The following is a 22,992-nucleotide window of genomic DNA, read 5'->3' as shown; positions in this document are numbered from 1 at the left end:
ACAACGCGCTTAAGAATGTATGTGAATGTGGAAGTCACATAAACACCAAACTGATTAATTTGTTTTAGAATATGTACATTTATGATTTAAAGGAACTACATAATAAACCAAACTTGTAATATAGTCTCAGGAATCACTTTCTCACTCAACTTAGAACACCTTAATTTTACACTCTCTAATCTAACCTCCATTTCAAAATCATCATATTTAAGAATAATACATGTAAACAATTAACATCTTTACAAATTAAGTCCAACCCAAGTCAAAAAAAATGCAAAATCAAGAATTCAAATCAAAATCAAACCCAAAAATATACAATACCCACAAAATCAATAAAAGGGTAATTTCATGATCAATATAATAAATATCAAAGGTCCATAATACATACGTAGAATATCAAATAGGTAAATCCTCAGTTGAACAAAACATCCTTCAATTCGAACAAATCCCTAACTAAAAGTCAGAAAAAAAAATCACAAAATAAAAAAAATTAGGGTTTAGAATTGAAATATCCCCAATTTAAAACTAAATAAAACTAAGAATTCGAGTTTTGTAGCTTACTTATTTACCAATTCGAGATTTATATCTTCGAACAAATTGAATAAGCTTCCACTCGAATGAATCGGGTCAGTGATAGTAGAACATCAGACAAATCAAATCAAGTTGAACATCTTGTGAAACTTCTAAACCTTCAGTGAAAGATTTAAGACTTTCAGTGAAGGGAGGGAGAGAGAGGGGGGGGGGAGAGCGAGAGAGAGTTTCAGTCGAGAGTGAGGGTAGGGGTGAGACGAGAGAGAGAGTGAAAGTTTTATTCTTAACTTAATTTCTGAAAATGGGGGGAAATTGGTAGGGGAAATTTTGAGAATATTTCACTAAAGGGGGAAATAAAATTGAAAGAGCGCGCCCTCTTTTTTTTGGTAATTTTAGACATTAGTTATTAAATAACCGATGTCTTCAAATAACATAGACATCAGAAAAACACGGGGCGATGTTATTGCTTCTTTTAACATCAGTGGCAATATTAACTGATATCTAATATATGATGTCCATTCAACTTTTTCTTGTAGTGTAACAGACTATGGAATATGATATTCTTTAACATAGCAGACTAGTAGGAAAATTTCATTTTGACTTGATAATGTTTAGATTTATGATAGGGATAAATAAGTCCTGATTTTATAATTAATGGGCTGATAGGCCCAATAATAAGATATATAATATTCAGACCAGAAAGGTTAAGCCTGATGGACCAGATCAGGCCTGGTGGAATAAAAAAGGTCCAAAAGCCCTGATTATTAATTAATTTCGTAATTAATTAATAAGGGAAAAATCAGCTGTTGAGAAGAGTCCTGATAAGGATATAAATCCTTATAGATAAGCCTCAAGGGGACCAAAAGGATAAGGAATCAGTTTCCTACTATCTAGGACTCCAAAGTCCATTCTAATTATGAGACTTGCCCACCAAGTCTCCTATACCAAGTCCAATTCAAGGACTCCCAACATCTATATAAGGGGCCTCACCCCACAAATCAGAACTACGTTTTTTGACTTGATCCTTGGCAATCAGCAAGGTACGTAGGCATCTTGTTAAGGCAGATTGAGTCACGAAACACAAGAGCAGTCAAATCGAGCCTCGAAGCTCACGTTCCTTAGTATTAAATACAACAATTATATATATTAGTTTTTAATCCATAACATTTGGCGCCGTCTGTGGGAAAGCAACAACAACCATGGCGAGAACACGGAGAACAATTGGAGCTCTAGAGGAAGGAACACCATCAGAGACAACCTAGGTGATTTCATCAACCGTGGAGGTTCCTCCCCATTCAACTTATGCATCTACTCAGGGGGAAGCCCAGACAGGGGCAACTCATCCTCAACCACAAGGGACAACTCCCCCGACTATTCAAGGTACGAATCCTCAAGTTCAACAAATACATATACCTGTGAATTCTCGACCCGTCGGGTATGAATATTCAACTATTGTTACTACTAACCCCCCTTATGGGATGCCCCTTCGCCCTGAGGTTGGAGGAAGCGGATATGCTAGGCGAGGCGAAGCACAAGGGCAGTCACCCCCCTATATACGAGGTTTGGGTCCTATTCCTGAGGATCGGGAATTTTCTGGTCCTTATACTGAGAGAGACTCCGAATCTTCGGATGATGAAGTGGCCCCGAGAAGGAGGCGTCCTGGAAAAGAGCCAATGACCGATGGAAGGCAACGCCCCCAAAGCACCCCAGGGGCGAATCCCCAAGAAGTGCAGGAAAGGATCAGGGCTCATGAGGCTGAAATCCAAAGGCTGAGGCGTGATTTGGAGGCTCACCAGGCCACCAGACCCGAGATATCTCCTAGGGGGAGAAATCCTCCTCCTGTCATAGACCTGGATGGTCCGGTAAGAAGAAGGGCTGTTGTCCCAAGAACTGATCCAAGCAATCTCCTTCCCCTTGGAGATCCTGATGATCCAACTCCACCCTTCACAGAAGAGATAATGAATGCCCATATCTCAAGGAAATTCAAGATGCCCACTATCAAAGCCTATGATGGCACGGGAGACCCCGCTAATCATGTTAGGACATTCTCTAATGCACTGTTGCTGTAACCCGTGAATGATGCTATAAAGTGTCGGGCCTTCCCTCAAACCCTGTCAGGTATGGCTCAAAGATGGTACAGTCGCTTGCCCCCAAACTCTATTGGATCGTTCAGAGAGTTAAGTCAGGCTTTTATTAAGCAGTTCATCAGTGGAAAAGTCCATGAGAAAAGTTCAGCATCTCTTATGAGTATTGTGCAAGAAGCTAAGGAATCCTTGAGAGATTACCTGAATCGTTTTACAAAGGAGGCTTTAAAAGTCCCAGACCTTGATGATAAGGTAGCTATGATAGCACTGCAACAAGGAACTAGGGATGAGTTTTTCAAGATGTCCTTGGCCAAACGTCCCCCTGAAAATATGTTGCAGCTCCAAGAGAGGGCAGGGAAGTATATCAAGGTTGAAGAAAGCATGAGGAAGACCGTAGTAAGTAATGAGCCCACTGGAGGCAAGAAGCGGAAAACTGATCTGGAGTATATTGCTAAGGATAAGTATCCTAAAACCGAACAAAACCCTGATTCAACCCCCAAGAAGGGAGGACCTGGGCAAAAGTTCACCGAATACGCTAAGCTGAATGCTCCCAGAAGCCAGATCTTGATGGAGATCGAGAAAGATCGAGATGTTCGTTGGCCTAAGCCCTTGAAGGCCGATCTAGCCAAGCTAGATAAGAGCAAGTATTGCAGGTTTCACAAAGATGTCGGCCATGACACCGATGAGTGTAGGCAATTGAAAGATGAAATTGAGTTTTTGATTCGAAAAGGAAGATTGAACAAGTATACTGGAGATGGAGGGGACAGAAATAATAATGGAAGGAAGAACTTTGAAGATCGTAGGAGGGACCAAGACGATCAGGGGCGAAACCCCCAACCTAGAGGACCAGTTATAAACACCATTTATGGAGGGCCGAGACCTCGAGGGCCTGTGATAAACACGATCTTTGGAGGTCCAACTGCTGCTGGATTGTCCAAAAATTCCAGAAAGGCATATACTAGAGAGGTTATGCATATTGTTGGAGAAGCCCCGAAGAGGGCCAGGACAGAAGTAACATTGGCTTTTGATGATTCCGACCTAGAGGGTGTGAAGTTTCCCCATGACGACCCGCTGGTCATAACGCCGATAATAGGAAATAGCCCGGTTAAGAGGGTCCTTGTGGATAATGGTGCTTCTGTGGATATCTTGCTCCACGACACCTTTCTAAGGATGGGGTATAACGACTCCCAGTTGACACCAACCGACATGCCGATATATGGATTTGCTGGAGTAGAATGTCCTGTGGAAGGGATAATTAAATTGCCAACCACCATAGGTACGGAGCCAAGGCAAGCAACGCAGATGCTGGATTTTGTGGTGGTAAAGGCTAGTTCAACTTATAATGCTATCATGGGGAGAACAGGGATACATGCCTTCAAGGCAGTCCCCTCTTCCTACCATTCAGTCATGAAGTTTCCCACCCGAAACGGGATTGGAGAAGAGAGAGGAGATCAAAAAATGGCTAGAAGTTGTTATGTGGCCTCTTTGAGGGCAGATGGAGTCGGGGGGCAGGTTCTTCCTATTGAAGATATGGATGTTCGAGAAAATAATGAGAATAGAGGAAGGCCAGCAGAAGAATTGGTTTCGGTTCCTTTAGATCCCAAGAATCCTGAGAGGATGACTTTCATTGGAGCTACATTAGAGGAGCCCCTTAGAGGGAAGTTAGTGAAATTTTTGCAAGAAAATAGTGATGTGTTTGCATGGTCAGCAGCTGATATGCCAGGCATAGACCCGGAGTTAATTACCCACAAGTTAAACGTGGATCCAAGCCGGAAGACAGTGAAACAAAAGAAAAGAAATTTTGCCCCGGAAAGACAAGAGGCTATAAAGCAGGAAGTGGAAAAGCTCTTAGAGGCTGGTTTCATTGAGGAGATTCAATTTCCGGAGTGGTTAGCAAACCCTGTAATGGTGAAGAAGGCTAATGGAAAGTGGAGGATGTGTATAGACTTCACCGATCTGAATGATGCATGCCCCAAAGACTGTTTTCCGCTGCCTAGAATTGATACTTTGATTGATGCCACCGCTGGACATGAGATGCTGAGTTTCATGGATGGATTTAGCGGATACAACCAGATCAAAATGCATAAGGATGACATTCCAAAGGTATCATTTATCACTGACTTTGGTGTTTATTGTTATCTTGTTATGGCGTTTGGTCTCAAGAATGCAGGAGCCACCTATCAAAGGTTGGTAAACAAAATTTTTAAGGATCTTATTGGTAAGACTATGGAAGTCTATGTTGATGACATGTTAGTCAAGAGTCTAGTAAAGACCGATCACATAACCCATTTGAGGGAAGCTTTTGAGGTCCTGAGGTACCACAAGATGATGTTGAATCCTGCGAAGTGTGCTTTCGGAGTAGGATCTGGAAAATTCTGGGGATTGATGGTCTCAAAGAGGGGAATTGAGGCTAACCCCGATAAAATAAAGGCAATCCTAGACATGGAACCCCCAAAAACTGTCAAGGATGTTCAGAAGCTCACGGGAAGGGTTGCTGCGCTAGGACGATTCATCTCCAAGTCAGGAGATAAGTGCTTATCATTCTTCAAGTCACTAAAGAACATCAAAGACTTTGTATGGAGTGAGGAAAATCAGAAGGCATTTGAAGAGTTAAAGAAGTATATGGGCCAGGCCCCGTTGTTGGCCAAGCCAGTTCTGAATGAAGTTTTATTTATGTACTTGGCTGTTTCAGAGAGCGCCTTGAGCGCGGTGTTGGTTAAGGAGGAACTGAAAGTCCAGAAACCCGTATACTATGTCAGCAAAATTTTGCATGGTGCTGAGTTGAATTATTCAACTATTGAGAAATTCGCTCTAGCCTTGGTAATGGCTTCGAGAAAGCTGCGTCCTTATTTTCAGGCTCACCAGATTGAGGTGCTAACGAATCAGCCCCTGAGAAACATCATTCACAGTCCCAAGGCAAGTGGGAGATTGATTAAGTGGGCAATAGAGCTGGGAGAGTTCGATCTCAAGTATAAGCCACGTACGACGATAAAAGCCCAGGCACTAGCTGACTTCGTGGTGGAATGTACCATACCCAACCAAGAAGTCGGGGGGCAGGAAGATACCATACCTCAAGACAAGGGAGTTGATAATGAAAGCAAAGAGAAGGATGATAAAGAGTATTGGGTTCTCTATTTTGATGGAGCATCAAAAACAAACTCCAGTGGAGCAGGGTTGGTTTTGCAAAGCCCTGATGGATTCTTAATTGAGTATGCCATGAAGCTAGACTTCCCAACCACAAACAATGAGGCAGAGTATGAAGCCCTGATTGCTGGCCTTGGTCTAGCTGGGACACTTAGAGTCAAAAACTTAAAGGTCTGTGGAGACTCGAAGCTGATCATATCCCAGGTAAAGGGAGAATTTGAGGCAAGGGATGATACGATGGCTAAGTATGTCCGCCTAGTAAGGGCTGTGATGACCCAATTTAATGAATGCCATGTTGAACACATTCCAAGGGAAGAAAACGTTAAGGCGGATGCGCTATCAAAGTTCGCTTCGTCTGAGATTGAAGAAAGTTCAGGAAGTGTGTACTTCCGTGTTTTGAAGACACGGAGCATAGATGTTAAGCTAGTGGCTCCCATAGGCTTGGGGACGTCATGGATTGATCCCATCAAGGCTCACATTCAGACCGGTTGGTTGCCAAGTGATGCAACTGAAGCACGGAAGTTAACTGTTCGGGCACTAAGATACTCTTTGATAGATGGGATTCTTTACAAAAGATCTTTCGTGGTTCCCTACTTGAGGTGTCTCAGGCCCGATGAGGCACGCTTGGCTCTTGAAGAAGTGCATGAAGGTATTTGTGGACAACACTTGGGGGGCAGGGCCTTGGCTCATAAGATAACTCGTTTAGGCTTCTATTGGCCAGAAATGATGGCTGATGCCAAAGAATATGTAAAGAAGTGTGACCGCTGTCAGAAGCATGCACCAATTGTTAGACAACCCCCTGAGATGCTGACCTCTATCAACTCGCCTATTCCCTTTGCCATGTGGGGGATGGATATTCTAGGGCCTTTTCCTATGGCCATGGCACAAAGGAAATTTCTGATTGTAGTCATTGATTATTTCACCAAGTGGATTGAAGCCAAACCCTTGGCCAAAATCACTACTAAGCAGGTTGCACAATTCCTGTGGGAAAACATAATGTGCCGATATGGAATTCCCCGTATCCTTGTCACTGACAATGGAACACAATTCAACAATGAGGAATTCAAGAAGTATTGTGAAGAAAATGAAATCGAGTTACGATTCACCTCTGTGGCTCACCCGCAAGCCAATGGACAAGCAGAGGTAGCAAATCGGATAATCCTGGATGGACTAAAGAAGAGGATCGAGAAGTCAAGAAATAATTGGGTAGATGAGATACTTCCAATATTATGGGCCTACAGGACTACTTGTAGAGTCACGACAGATGCAACTCCTTTCATGTTGGCATATGGGGCGGAAGCAGTAGTTCCCGTGGAGATATCACATTCCTCTCCAAGGATTCAGGCTTTCGATGAGAAAGAAAATGAGGAAGGGCAGAGATTAGCCCTGGATTTAATTGATGAAGTGCGAGATAAAGCACATGCAAAGATAGTAGAATATCAGAAAAAAGCTTCATTCTACTACAACCTAAGGGTTAAAGAAAGGTTTTTTAAACAAGGCGATCTAATCTTGAGGAAGATAGAAGCATCTGGTGTAGGACAAAAAGGGAAGCTTGCCCCGAATTGGGAAGGGCCGTACAGAGTCAAGAGTGTTCAGGGTAGAGGAACCTAGAAGCTGGAGACTATGGATGGTTTTGAAGTCCCGAGAACTTGGCATGCACAAAACCTGAAGGTTTACTATGTGTAGGGCAGTTGGATACGATTCTCACTTGTCATGATGGAGAGTAGGTTGAAAAGAACCTTGAAGCTTTGCTTAGGATTTATATGTCTTATTATGAAGTTTATTAAGACTTGTGTAAGGGATGAATCCCAAACAATTTTTGAAGCTCAGAGAATTTTTCGAAATATGTTTGAATCTCTATGGCATGGCAATTAAATTAGATGCATGATATGAAAGCCCAATAAAAAGGCCCAATTCAGAAGAAATAATGAAGTTAAGTCTTGTTGGGCCTGGAAGTAAATCAAGCCCAGATAAGGGACCAAATGCTCAAATCAAAGTCCTGCACCGGGGTCCAAAGTCTGGAAGAAAATATAGATGAGTATTATCTTCAAAAAAAAAAAAAACACCTAGAAACTCTAGATAAATCTAAAAAATCCAAGTGTTTAGGGGCCCAAGAAGCCCAGTGTCAATGCTCAAATCCATGATTTTCTAAAGAAAATCAACAAAAGGACCCAAAAATAAAAAGCCCATGATAGAAAAAGGGGCCCAGGTAAATAAAGCCTAGAAGAAGGCCCAGTCCAAGAAAGCCCAGTAAAGGGATCAAGCCCAGAAAAAAGGACCAAAAGTTGGAAAAAAGCCAAAAAGAAAAGCCCAGATTTAAGAAATGGGTCCAAGATTAAAACCCATGAAAGAAAATCCAGCCCAAGAATTATTGGGCTTAAGGGTACAAAAAGGCCCAGTTCAGAAAAAACCAAGTATTCAACAAATCAGGAGCCCAAAAGAATCCGGCCCAGACTTAGGGCCCAAATCAAACATATGGAGTCACAAAAAGTGATATATCCTAAATTCTTGACCTAATTCGATCAGGTTTCATGTTGTAATCCTTGTCGAATTAATTGAGGTCGAAAAGGCTTCGACCAAGGCTAAGAGAAAGGGTTAATTCGGTCAAAATCCTAGTTCCTGACCGAAAGAGTCAAGATTCAAATCGAAGAATCCTAACACCAAGAGAATTTGTCGACCAGGAGGTAAGTAAGGATCCTGATCGAATGAATCCTGATCGAAAAAGCTTCGACCAAGGCTAGAAAAGAAGGTTAATTCAGTCAAAAATATTCCTGAGGAAATAAACAAGCCCAGTTAAGGGCCCAAGTGTTTGAAAGGCTCAGCAAAATGGCCCAAGTTAAAAAAAAAGGGGTGGAAGAGAAGTGGAAGAGAAGCCCTGTTAAAATAATGGGACCAAATGCCAAAGACCCAGGACATAGTCTGGTCCAAGTTTAAGCCCAGAAAAGGGCCCAGTTAATTAAAGAATTAGGGCCCAAATGCAAAACCCAGATAAACCCAGAAAAATGGGCCCAAAATTTTGTTGAAGCCCCGAAAAAGGAGTGCTGTTGAAAACGGGCCCAATAAAGGGGGATGGCATAAGATAGAGGCCCAGATTTAAGGCCCACTATATTTAAATAGGGTTAAATCATGCCCATGAGCCAAAGTCCAGTTGAAAAAATATGCCCAAAGATCAGCCCAACAAATTTAGCCCAGATTTAAGGGCCCAAAATCTAAAGTATATGCAAAAAAAAAATTATGTAAATATTACTGATCCATTCGACCAGAAAACATAAAGAAATCCTGGTCGAATATCTTGAGGTCGAAACCCTGTCGATCAGGGGTAAAAAATGGCCTTAATTCGACCAGGACCAGGACGAATTCGACCAGAAATTGTAAAGGACTCCTGACCGAAAATCCTGATCCTCTTTTCTTAACCCTGAGAAGATTGTCGACCAGAAAGCAAGGCCAAATCCTGGTCGAATGGATCCTGCCCGAATTTCTATCGACCTGGGCAACCAAGGGAAGTTAATTCGGTCAAAACTAGGACTCCTGACCGAAAATCCTGACCGAAATTGAAATTTCCTACTCGAAAATTTTCTGCTCGAAAACTGTAAAAAAAAAAAAAAAAAGAAAAAAGGAAGGGGTGAAAATCCCGGCCGAAAATCGACCAGGATTCCTGATCGAATAGAACCTGCTCGAAATTCAGTCGACCAAGGCATACTGAAGGTTAATTCGACCAGGATCCTGGCCGAATGGATTCCTGGTCGAAATTTATATAAAAAAAAAAATCAAAAAATTAAGGAAAAATCCCAGAAATTAGGGAAAAAATCCAGAAATTAAGGATAAATCCCAGAAATTAGGGAAAAAATCCAGAAATTAAGGATAAATCCCAGAAAATTAGGGAAAAATCCCAGAAATTAGGGAAAAAATCCAGAAATTAAGGATAAATCCCAGAAATTAGGGAAAAAATCCAGAAATTAAGGATAAATCCCAGAAATTAGGGAAAAAATCCAGAAATTAAGGATAAATCCCAGAAAATTAGGGAAAAATCCCAGAAATTAGGGAAAAAATCCAGAAATTAAGGATAAATCCCAGAAATTAGGGAAAAAATCCAGAAATTAAGGATAAATCCCAGAAATTAGGGAAAAAATCCAGAAAATTAAGGATAAATCCCAGAAAATTAGGGAAAAATCCCAGAAATTAGGGAAAAAATCCAGAAATTAAGGATAAATCCCAGAAATTAGGGAAAAAATCCAGAAATTAAGGATAAATCCCAGAAAATTAGGGAAAAATCCCAGAAAATTAGGGAAAAAATCCAGAAATTAAGGATAAATCCCAGAAATTAGGGAAAAAATCCAGAAATTAAAGATAAATCCCAGAAAATTAAGGATAAATCCCAGAAAATTAGGATAAATCCCAGAAATTAAGGGAAAAATCCAGAAATTAGGGAAAATCCCAGAAAATTAGGGAAAAATTCCTGGAAATTAAGATAATTTCTGAATAAAAGGAAGATTCATTGTAAATGTGTAGGTCGCTCCACACTTTACGCAAAAACGAAACCCTGAAAGGGAACGAATAACTTCTGCGAAACCTAATCAATGTTTCCCAAAAGTTGGGGGGCAAATGATAGGGATAAATAAGTCCTGATTTTATAATTAATGGGCTGATAGGCCCAATAATAAGATATATAATATTCAGACCAGAAAGGTTAAGCCTGATGGACCAGATCAGGCCTGGTGGAATAAAAAAGGTCCAAAAGCCCTGATTATTAATTAATTTCGTAATTAATTAATAAGGGAAAAATCAGCTGTTGAGAAGAGTCCTGATAAGGATATAAATCCTTATAGATAAGCCTCAAGGGGACCTAAAAGGATAAGGAATCAGTTTCCTACTATCTAGGACTCCAAAGTCCATTCTAATTATGAGACTTGCCCACCAAGTCTCCTATACCAAGTCCAATTCAAGGACTCCCAACATCTATATAAGGGGCCTCACCCCACAAATCAGAACTACGTTTTTTGACTTGATCCTTGGCAATCAGCAAGGTACGTAGGCATCTTGTTAAGGCAGATTGAGTCACGAAACACAAGAGCAGTCAAATCGAGCCTCGAAGCTCACGTTCCTTAGTATTAAATACAACAATTATATATATTAGTTTTTAATCCATAACAATTTAAGAATTATATTTTTGATTTTATCAATGATGTATATTGTAATACTTTGTATTAGTTTAATAATAATAATAAAAGTTCAACTTTTTGCTTGTTTTAGGCTTTGGTATTTTAATATATATATTGTTAGATATATTTGATAATGTCATGGCTAATATAATTTATGTTTAGATTTCAGATCTTACTTAACAGGACAAGTCAGTACTTAACCATTAATCAGTACTTATACTGGAAGTAAGGACTTAAGGATATCAGTGCTTATATTATCAGGAGATAATCATCAGAAGTTAGATATTAGAACTTAAGTGATGAAGGACGATCAGATAAGGACAGTAGCTGATTAAAGGAAAGAAGATCGAGATAAACATAAGAAGAGATATGCATGAAGAAGGAGTTCCGTGAAGAATGGAATACTTGGAAGAAAAGATATCTGATTGATATATTTTAGGAAGCAGAATTATATTCCATATCAATTAGCGATTATCTTGTAACTGTGTAGTATATAAACACAGACATAGGGTTTACACTATAAGTGTTATCATATTCGAGAAAATTATTCATTGTAACCCTAGCAGCTCTCGTGATATTTGTTCATCACTGAGAGGTAACAGTTCCATATTGTAACAGAGTTTATTGTTTCAATAAAGTTTGTTTTCTGTTACTTAATATATTAAAGTTCGATTTGATTGTATTATACACTGTATTCACCCCCCTCTACAGTGTGTGTGACCTAACAAGTGGTATCAGAACTAATATGTTAACACACATACAGTTAAAGATCCAAACACAATCATGTCTGACACAGAAACTCCAACTAAGCCTACCAAAACTGAAGAACCTCCAAAGACACAAATTCAAATTCGATATGAGACTATCAGAGTTCCCATACTGAGACCATCTGAATATCCCATATGGAAGGTAAGGATGACCATGTTCCTGGAAGCAACAGATCCAGAATACCTTGATAGAATCAAGGAAGGGCCTCACAAACCAACCAAGCTCGCTGTTGCAGTTGCAGGTGAAGCAACAAAGACCGTACCAAAGGAGAAGAGTGATTATACTGCTGAAGATATATCATCAATTGCTATGGATGCTAAGGTACGACACTTACTGCATAGTGCCATTGATAATGTAATGTCAAACAGGGTAATCAACTGCAAGACTGTTAAGGAGATATGGGATGCTCTGGAAACAAGGTGTCAGGGAACTGACACAATTAAGAAGAACAGGAAGACAATACTCACTCAAGAGTATGAACATTTTGACTCAAAGACTAATGAGTCATTGAATGATTTATATGATAGATTTGTCAAACTTTTGAATGATTTGTCATTGGTTGATAAAGAGTATGATCTTGAAGATTAATCCTTCTACAACACCTGTTACTGATGCTGTTCAAACTCCTGAGTTATCAACAACACCTTCTTTGTATCATGATGCTGATGATCAGACTTTAGGTGAGCATCAGGATTTGACTGTTGATCAGAACTTAGAACCAGATCATCAATTAGAGGATGCTGAAACCTCCATTGCTACTCACACTGTTATGTTATCAGAAGATACTGATTCTTTAAGTTCTGATGCTGCAAATGCTGGAGATACTGGTGATGCTGCTCCAACTGCAGATGCTGATGCAGCAGGTCCTTCAGGACATGATCCTCAACAGACTATTCTAAAGTCTGAACTGGTTAAGAAGTTTGTTACCGGAGAAGCACCAGTACCTTGGATTGAAACTCCTGCAGGTCAGGAGTGGACTAAGGAATGGAACTCAGTTTCATGTGTTCCAACTGAAAAGCATCTTGCTGAGCACTTGACTAAAGCTGATGAAATGTTAAATTCTGATGATTTCAAAACCCAGCTTAGAGTAACTGCATTGAGTACTAAACATCTACAAGGTCTTCACTCCACTACTCATGCAGAGCTACACAAGATTCAGGAAAACTTTATCAAACAGGAACAAGTTTGGAAAATTGATAAGAAAAAGTTCTTCCAACCTACCATTAACAGGATTGCTTATATTGAGAAGACTCAAGATCATCAACAAGCTCAGATTGATGATATTCTGAAAATTCAAGCTTCTCAGCAATTACAACTGATTGAAATCCAATCCTCAGTGGAATTGCTTATCTCTCTTCTACTACCTGCTGATGCCAAAAAGGGGTAGAAAGTAATTAAGTCCAAATGCAAGACTGACAAGACACTGACAGGAAAGGATGATGAAAAAGATGATCAAGGAAACCCTGGAATGGGTAGAGGTCATAGTCAAGGTAGAGGATTCACATCAAGACAAACTAGTCACAGGACAAGTTCTGATACTGGGAAAAGAATAAGTTCTGCTACTGGTAAAAGGATAAGTTCTGATGAACTTTTAGATCTTGATGAGGAAATGTCAAGACAGTTATTTCTTCAGGAAAATCCAGGAATGGACTTGGAGAGTTTAATGGAAGAAGAAGCCAGACTTAAATCAGAGAAAGTCACATCTAAATCTAAAGCTTCTGGTAAAAAGCCACTTCCAAAACTCAAAGGCATTGTGATCAAAGAAAGGACACATATTGAAGTAACATTGGCTAAATTACAACCGCAGATAGATCCAAGATCCAAGGGTAAAGAAAAGGTTGGTGAACCTATCAAAGTTTATGTGCCTCCTGAGGATGAAGAAATTACTGATGAAAAGGATAATCTTACTCTGACTTCAAGAAAAGTTCTTAAAACAACCTCTGACATGGCTCAAGTTGTTCAGAGTCAAGAAATTGTAAGTTCTGATATTCAGAAGAAGCAAGTAACCTCTCACATAGCTCAAGTTAACTTGATATCATAAGATAGACCAAAGACACTCCTACCAGGATTCACTAAAGCAAAACAGACTCATCCTTTGAAGACTACTGCAAGTGGTTTTGAAGCAAGAGTAATTACTGGAAAGGAAGCAAGAGATAAAACTGGATTGGGAAGTGCTGATGAAAGGAGAATACATAACACTACCAATGATCCAACTTCCTTGAGTGAACCAGGTATTGGAGCAACTCCTGAGAGATTGAATCAACTGGAATCTGTACAGATGGTTTACCATACCTACTTGAAAGAATACATCATGTTGTATTTCATGACAGATGGTAGGGTTTATAATATAAGACAAAATGCCATTCCATTGAAGTATTTTGAAGAATTGGAGCATGTACTTTTCTTACTTCAAGTGGATGACAGAATAACAGGAACTGCTGCAAACTATTTAAAAGAACAGATTCAGAGACAGAAAAGGCTTTATTTTGTTAAGTCTGACAGCACATACGTTCCAAAGTACAGAGATCACAATGGTGATATAGTTGAAATGAAGCCCAACACTGCTAAGATTATAACTACCTTTCTGGGGTACAGGGCTGTTGAATTCAATCTTGAGTCTGATAAAGCTTATTTGATCAGACTGGATCAGGATATAAGAAAAGCAAAGATCAATGATCTCAGAGCTGCAATCTTTCAAATTGGTGAAGATACTGCAGAGCTTAAAGATGCCAAAAGGAGAATGATTGATGAACTCAGATATGCTGAGAAATGTTTGTTGAAGAACTATCTCAGAACAACTCCTGACATCAGAGAGATCAGATGATGAAGCCAAGTCGAAGATCTACAACTGCTTAAATTCTGATATTTGTATAGACTGAAGTTGTTATCAGAAGTTGAATATTGGTAAAGCTTTAAGGACTGTAAGTTATAGTTATCTAGTCTAATTCTCATGCATTTGTACTTAATGTTTTTGACATCATCAAATATCTGTTAAACTTGTATATTATGCTAATTTACAAGTTGGGGGAGATTGTTAGATATATTTGATAATGTCATGGCTAATATAATTCATGTTTAGATTTCAGATCTTACTTAACAGGACAAGTCAGTACTTAACCATTAATCAGTATTTATACTGGAAGTCAGGACTTAAGGATACTAGTGCTTATATTATCAGGAGATAATCATCAGAAGTTAGATATCAGAACTTAAGTGCAGAAGGATGATCAGATAAGGACAGTAGCTGATTAAAGGAAAGAAGATCGAGATAAACATAAGAAGAGATATGCATGAAGAAGGAGTTCCGTGAAGAATGGAATACTTGGAAGAAAAGATATCTGATTGATATATTTTAGGAAGCAGAATTATATTCCATATCAATTAGCGATTATCTTTTAACTGTGTAGTATATAAATACAGACATAGGGTTTACACTATAAGTGTTATCATATTCGAGAAGATTATTCATTGTAACCCTAGCAGCTCTCGTGATATTTGTTCATCACTGAGAGATAACAGTTCCATATTGTAACAAAGTTTATTGTTTCAATAAAGTTTGTTTTCTGTTACTTAATATATTAAATTTCGATTTGATTGTATTATACACTGTATTCACCCCCCTCTATAGTGTGTGTGACCTAACATATATATATTATATATATATAACATGTAAATATGTGACCACATACATCAATTATTTATATGTGATTCATTTTGACTGATATCATATTATGTCTAATACATCATTTTAAATTATGGAAGCGTTGTTGTAGAGGCACAATTGATATCATTTCTTGTTTTTCACATCGATTACTAACCGATGTCTTAGTATATCTAATGCATAGGTTATTTATCTAGAAATGATGTATAATATTATTTTTCACATTGATCCCGAACCGATGTGAAAGACAGGGACCTTTTACTATACCCACATAGACATCGGTTTTTTGTATCTTTCACAAAAGTCAATAACCGATATCTATTTACATTTTTCTTATAGTGACTATCGATCAAAAGCAGCATCCGAAGGATAAAAAACTGTTACATGTGATCTTGAAGCTGCTGACTAAGATCAGATGACTAATTTGTTAGAAAGCAGGACACATACTTCTGCATTTTCAAGAACGTAATACCCAATCTCCCCCCTTCCCCTTTTATGTATCAACACTGTACTACATGTTTATTTTCTGCCTTTTTCTGCCTTCTACCACTTTTATCATTATATTTATATGGGTACTTATTATTTTGTATGGTTTGCTGCATTTCATGTTGTGATAATTGATGGAAGTCTCTATGTTGATTCCTACTATGGATGCATTCAAAGCAGGTCCCTTTTCAATGTTTGGGGTTTTGTGCAGCTCCTGAGGAGGTATCCTGGGTAGGTTCCGGATGTGGATTTGATCTTTGATTTTGCATTTTATATTAGGCCGGGTCTAAAAGATAGTGCTGATAATTTTCATTTTTGTTAACAGTAATAAGAAAATTTAGTTGATGGTTGTTTATTATTGGATATACGGGATGTAATTTTGAATGATATTGAATGTTATATTGAATGAAAGAAAGAATTTAATGGATATTTGGTTTGGTTTTTTAAATTAAAATATTAAATGAATACATATTCATTTTATTACACATGTGGGCCCCACCATGCGGGCCACAATAGTGGGGCCCATTTTTTGTCAGTTAGTATACATATTGTAACATAAAATATGTGTTGCTATACTCTAAAAATCCTGTTGCAATTGATATCTATAGCAACATATTTTACCGTGGTACCATAGTTTGACACTGATGTAAGGTTAGATACCTATGGTGATCGCCTTACACCCAACACCGAAAATGTGTTGCAATAGACCTCTTTTGGCATATTGCAACATTTTTTAGTATCTATAGAAATACAGTTTTGGTGTTGTTAAAAGCCATTTATGGCGTAATGTAAGGAGGATTGTCAAGCCAAGCACAATGATAAATGAATTAAGTTGAATTGTAATTTTATCACTTATAAATTTATCCTTATACCAATGCTAATACAAAAAATACAACATGTTATTGTTATTGCCATGATTATCTCATTATGGTCATACTATGGTCATAATTATCTCATTTATATTAAAACTCTAGTTAAAGAAAATGACAATCCATGGTTCGATCCAAGTCTAGATCATAAACGAAAAGTAATAAATTTAGGTTAACCGAAGAGTTAGCTAGGATGAATAAATATATATTTGGGTGAATGACTAATTTACTATAATTTAAATTAAGGACAAAAACTAAACTTAGCTAATTAAAAACCTGTATAATGATAAAATTATAAAAGTAGTTATAATAGTATCATATTCCTTTATTATAATATACATATATGATTAAATCGTGACAGTGAGGTTTCCTAAAACAAGCATAGCAAATCAAAGATATCTGATTAACGTCTATTGTTCAAGCATATTCCTATTTCCAAAACTAAAAAAATTCAAATGTATATAATTAGATATTGTGATACGATATTTCATCATTTCAATATATACAAAACGTATTTTGTACAGTGAGAAACATAGGTATTTTGTACAATATTTTGTAATATATTAAAGAATATAGTATTGAGTACCCGGGATCTAGTCTCATCTCTTGATAATGATAGTTTCTCTAGAACCTTACCCTATATCACTACACCAAATATGGCCTATTGCAAGCACAAAATATAATTGTGTTGCAGAAAATGTTGCAGTAGAACAAATTTTTCAACTTTATTGCAATAATTTATAAAAGTGTTACATAAAATACGTAAGTGTTGCATGGTTAAGGTCCAATTTGAAAAAATTGTAAAATGTGCAACATATTTCAAGTAATGTTGCAATAATAGTAACGCTTTTGGTCAAATTGACCGAAAACACAGGCGGGAACACTAAAATTGGGGATGGCGGGATACCAAAAATTATTTTACACTTTTATTTTGGCACCAAAAATTGAATACACTTTTATTTGGACAAAAATTCACCCCCAAATCTATTACATAGAAATTCACACCTCTCTCTCACCTCCCTTGCATCTCTCTCTCTGACCTCCCTCGAATCTCTCTCTCGCACACCTCTCTCACACCTCTCTCACATCTCTCCTTCACACACCTCTCTCACACCTCTCCCACATCTCTCCGTCGCAACTCGAAGCTCATCTCGAAGGCTTTCTCACATCTCGAAGGCTTGAAGCTCATCTCTCTCACTTGAAGCTCGATTGAAGCGCGATTAAACTCGATTAAAGCTTGATATAAGGTAAAACTCATCTCTCTCACTCTTCAAACACTCCTCTCTCTGATTATTTGTGAATGCATGTAAAAATTTTGTGTATTTTTTGTGCTTTTTGTGTTCTTTTGTATTTTGTTTTTGTTTTGTGTTTTTGTAAAATTAGTAGGTTCTTGGTCTGACTATTTCTGAGAATTTTATTTTAATTTTTTGATGTTTTAAAGTCAAAATACCATGTTATTTTAAGTCAAAAGTGCCCTGTTCTTGGTCTGTTTTTTTGTGTTCTTGTTGTAATTAAAAGTCAAACTGCCCTGTTCTTGGTCTGTTTTTTGTTCTTGGTTCTTGTTGTTGTCTGATTGTGTTGAAAACTTAAGTGAATTTTGTGGTTTTGTTTCAAAAAATTTATGTAGAAAATGGATGTTGAAGGAGAGAAATGGGTAACACTTCCCAAGTACAGTGATAGATATAGGAAGGGAGTTGAAGCTTTTGTTAACCAAGCATTTTCCCGATATACCGTAGGAAACGAGCTTAAGTGCCCTTGTAAGAAATGTGGTAATCGTTTTTGGAGTGGTGCTAAGGCTATACACGAATATCTAGTTTGTAATTGTCCTTGTTCCCATTCCGTTGAATGGATTTACGAGGTCTCAACCCATGAGATAGATAGGGTTGCTGATGAGATGGATATTAATATAGGTGTAGCTCTTGGAGATGAATTTGATGCTATGATGCACAATGCATATGGTACTAATGACGTTACTGACCACGTTGGTAGAACAGGACTAAGCGATGACGCAAGAAAATTTTATCGCCTTGTTAAGGAGGGTGGACAACCGTTATATCCCGAGTGCAAAAAATTTAGTCGATTAAGTTTCTTAGTTAGGCTTTATCAACTAAAGTGCATTCATGGATTTAGCGAATCAGGATTTAGTGACTTACTTGAATTGATAAAGGAGGTTTTCCCTCATGTAAATCTTCCGTCTTCTTTTAGTGCGGCAAAGGGTATGATTAAAGACCTAGGACTTGATTACCAAAAGATACATGCATGTCCAAATGACTGCATGCTCTTTTGGGCAGAAAACGAGAGGCTGGAGAATTGTGCTAAGTGGGGAACATCAAGATGGAGAGTAGTTGAAAAGAAGGCGAAGGCCAGGTCTGATGCAAACATAGAACTAGCATCGAATCCTAAAATCCCGGCTAAAGTGATGAGATACTTCCCTTTAAAGCCAAGGCTGCAGAGAATGTTCTTGAGCTCTGATTTCTCGAGCTCAATGACATGGCATGCTTTATCACGAAAGAAAGATGGACGGTTAAGGCATCCGGCTGATGGAAAGGGTTGGAAGTCGATGGACAGTAAATATCCTGAATTTGCTGCCGAAATGCGAAATGTACGATTGGGTTTAGCGGCAGACGGTTTCAATCCATATGGATCAATGAACATATCTCATAGCACCTGGCCAGTAGTGCTCGTAAATTATAACCTCCCCCCTGGTTAATCATGAAACCCGAAAATCTAATTCTTTCAACCTTAATCCCTGGTCCAGTTTATCCCGGTAATGAAATTGACGTGTATATGCAACTGTTAATTGCAGAGTTGAAGGAGTTATGGGCTGTTATAATAAAAACTTATGATGCCAGGTTAGACAACACGTTTAAGCTACACGCAAGCCTATTATGGAGGATAAGTGATTTCCCTGGATATGGGATTTTATCCGGTTGGAGCACGAAAGGAAAGCTAGCTTGTCCTTCATGTCACTATGAGACCTCATCGACATATTTGAAACATAGTAAGAAGGTTGTGTATTTAAACCATCGAAAGTTTCTCCCTCCTGATCACAAGTGGAGGTCCGATAGGCGCAGATTTAACGGAGATGTGGAAATGCTATCATGTCCTGATATATTAAGCGGAGCAGAGGTTGAAGAACTATTGTGTGGTTACGAAAATGATTTTGGGAAGCCGCTGAAAAGAAATAGAGGAACATCAGATTGCCCTTGGAAGAAGAAGTCCATTTTTTTCGAGCTACCATATTGGAGCAATAATATGGTTGGGCATAACTTAGATGTTATGCACATTGAGAAGAACATTTGTGACAAGATTTTGGGGACTTTGTTAAATATCGGAGGCAAGACAAAGGACCATCTTAATGCTCGTCAAGATTTGGAAGAAATGGGGATTAGAAAAGACCTTCACCCTGTCAAATGTGATGATAAACATGTTAAAATTAGGGCATCTAGTTTTGATATGACCAAAAAAGAGAAAGAGATCTTCTGTTCAGTTCTAATGAATGCTAAGCTACCATACGGATTTGCATCAAATATCAGCCGGTGCGTTCAAATGAAGGAGCGAAAGATATCGGGTTACAAAAGTCATGACGCGCATTTTATTCTGCAATTTCTATTACAATTTGCTATCGTAAAAACTCTGAAACATGAGGTAGCAATTTCATTAATGAGGTTGGGAGCATTCTTTAGAGGCATATGTGGAAAAGTCATTGAATTAGAAGATGTTGAAAAATTGCAGAAGGAAATAATCGAGATACTTTGTGAGCTTGAAATGATTTTTCCACCTGCATTTTTCGATATAATGGTTCACTTACCAATTCATTTGTGCAAGGAAATAGAATTTGGTGGACCGGTGCATTTAAGGTGGATGTTTAGAATTGAACGGTATTTGTGCAAATTGAAGTCATACGTTCGGAATCAGAGTAAACCTGAAGGGTGCGTAGCAGAGGGCTACTTGGTAGAAGAATGCCTTACATTTTGCTCTAGATTTTTTGATGAGCAGTCTAAGAGTGGGACCGATACCAAGGACAGTCATACAGATGGTGGATATCCTATCGGGTCTCGGAGAAGTAGAGAAGGAAAGTCTATACATCTGGATAACAAGACATGGACAAATGCTCATCGGTACATATTATTCAACTGTGAAAACGTGGAAATCGAAAAGCTAAAAGAGTAAGTTCTAATTAACAACCAAAAATCAAGATTAATTAAAAAAACTTTAAGACATTATAATATTGTGCTAACTTGCTGCTAATCCAATTGTAGTGAACACCATACCCTTGTTCAAAAAGATGACAAATTAAAGAGGTATAAGCGCGAAAGAATGCATACAACTGACTTTCAAAAATGGTTGAAATATGTGGTTCAAAAAAGAGATGGAATTTCACTGGAATTTTCCTCGTTGGCAAGGGGCCCTCTTCATTCGGCAAAGAGATTTACAGGTTACAATGTGAATGGATATAGATTTCACAACAAGCTCAGAGATAGTAGGTGTACGACGCAAAACTCTGGTGTGTTCCTCACTGCCTTAACCACCAGTTTTGCGAGTGCAAAAGATAAGAACCCAATAGTTGGGGATGTGGGATACTACGGTGCAATTGAGGAGATTATTAAAGTGGACTACTGGGGTGCGGTGTCAGTAGTACTTTTTAGGTGCTGTTGGTACCAAAAAGCTGGGGATTACTATGGGTTAGCAAGAGTGAACTTTAGTAGGTTATGTCAAAAGGAAGATCCCTGTGTCCTCGCTACACAAGTACAACAGGTCTTCTATATTGAAGATCCCACTGAAAAGAATTTACAATTTGTTCTTCAGAAATATCCAAAGGATCAATACTCTGAAGTAGAAGAAGTGTCTGACATAGGTTATATCCCGCGAGTTGACATACCTGATACATTCACTTGGTCCAGAGATGACGTCCCGAAAAAACAATTCCCTGTTACACCTAATGAAGACCTGGATGATATTGATATATGATATTGCACTGATTTATAATTTGTTTATGTAATTGGTACTTAGAGTTTGCTTTGTAATTTGTTAGTTGAATGAGTTGGTTTGTAATCTATTTTGAACTTGAGTTGAACTTGAGTTGGTTTGTAACTTGAGTAGTAATTTATTTGGAACTTGCGTTGGTTTGTAATCTATTTGTCTATTTTCTACATGAGCCTCAATTAGTTTCTTGTTTTTTTTAATTTGTAACATCTAGGACTTGTATTTATATCACCGAAAATTTGTTTGTACTTTTTAATTTTCAGGATGGCAAGTACAGATTATGTTCTCAGGTTCTTTCACAAGGGAAGTTTTACAAAATCCAAATATGTCGGTGGGACTTGTAAAGTGATTTTGGAGTATGTTGATGCAGACCGATTCTCGTACACGGTTCTGATGGAGTATGTGCTAGATGTGCTGAAATACAAGGAAATTGGTGGTGTTTATGTGAAGAAGGTTCCTTCAGGTTGGCACTTGATTCAGTCCGATGCTGACTTAACTGCTTTCCTAAGCAAAGTTGAAGGTGAAAGGTTGGATTTTTATGTCGATGATGTGGTTGACCAATCTGTAGAGGCTAAGGAACAGGTTCAGCCCCATGTAGTTGTGCGACCAAGAACACAATTTTTTGAAGGTAATAGATTTTCATGTTGATGATGCATTCAATTTGTGTATATTAAAATGTTACATATTGTTAAACTGTTATTGCACCAACAGGTCTACAAGCAAAACGAAATTTTGTGACAGTGGATGCCCTGCAGAAACAGAGGACAAGTCGCCGATTGGCTCTTGAAAATTTGCAGGTAATTTTTCTTTATGTTTTCATGTAATTACTCTTATCAGTTATGCCTTGGATCTAATTATTATTTGATCCCTTTTTTTCAGGTAACAGATTATGAGAGGAAAAGAATGTTACAGATTGAAGAAAATAAAAAGAAGTTGAAGGAGTTGGGAATAAATGCGGAGAAAGATAAGAAAGGCACAAAAATCACTCCACCTGATGATGATGAGGAAGTTGATAGGGATTACATTCCCGAACATGAGAGCTTGTCCGATGCAGAAGAAGAAGATGTGCGAGTTGTTACAAAGAAAGCTGAGCAAGTTGGTAACAAGAAAGCAAAAAATAAAAAGGTGACCATTCCGGTGAAAAGACCGAACACACGTTCAAGGGCCACAGCTCCTACTGAACCCACTGAAAAATCACCCCAACAACCAACTCGAGAATTAACCCCTCCACTGCCACCTCCCCCTCCCTTACCTGAAGTTACATCACCATTCTTCCCATTGAAAGTGGCTCCTGCCAAAAAATT

At 38.3% G+C, this 22,992-nt stretch overlaps 2 protein-coding genes across 2 annotated transcripts; both read left to right on the top strand.

Moving 5' to 3' along the window:
- Positions 1-18,332: 18,332 nt before the first annotated feature.
- On the top strand, positions 18,333-19,412 carry LOC141718705 (uncharacterized). The gene has a single exon (XM_074521084.1). The coding sequence runs from the start codon at positions 18,333-18,335 to the stop codon at positions 19,410-19,412; it is 1,080 nt and encodes a 359-aa protein (XP_074377185.1).
- Positions 19,413-19,414: 2 nt separating this feature from the next.
- On the top strand, positions 19,415-21,673 carry LOC141718704 (uncharacterized). The gene is made up of 2 exons (XM_074521083.1): positions 19,415-20,871; positions 20,965-21,673. The coding sequence occupies exons 1-2, from the start codon at positions 19,415-19,417 to the stop codon at positions 21,671-21,673; spliced, it is 2,166 nt and encodes a 721-aa protein (XP_074377184.1).
- The last annotated feature ends 1,319 nt before the right edge of the window (positions 21,674-22,992 follow it).

Source organism: Apium graveolens, chromosome 4, assembly GCF_009905375.1.
Source record: "Apium graveolens cultivar Ventura chromosome 4, ASM990537v1, whole genome shotgun sequence".
Taxonomy (NCBI): Eukaryota; Viridiplantae; Streptophyta; class Magnoliopsida; order Apiales; family Apiaceae; genus Apium; species Apium graveolens.
Note: the sequence above shows the minus strand (reverse complement) of the source record. Positions and strands in the feature narration are given on the sequence as shown.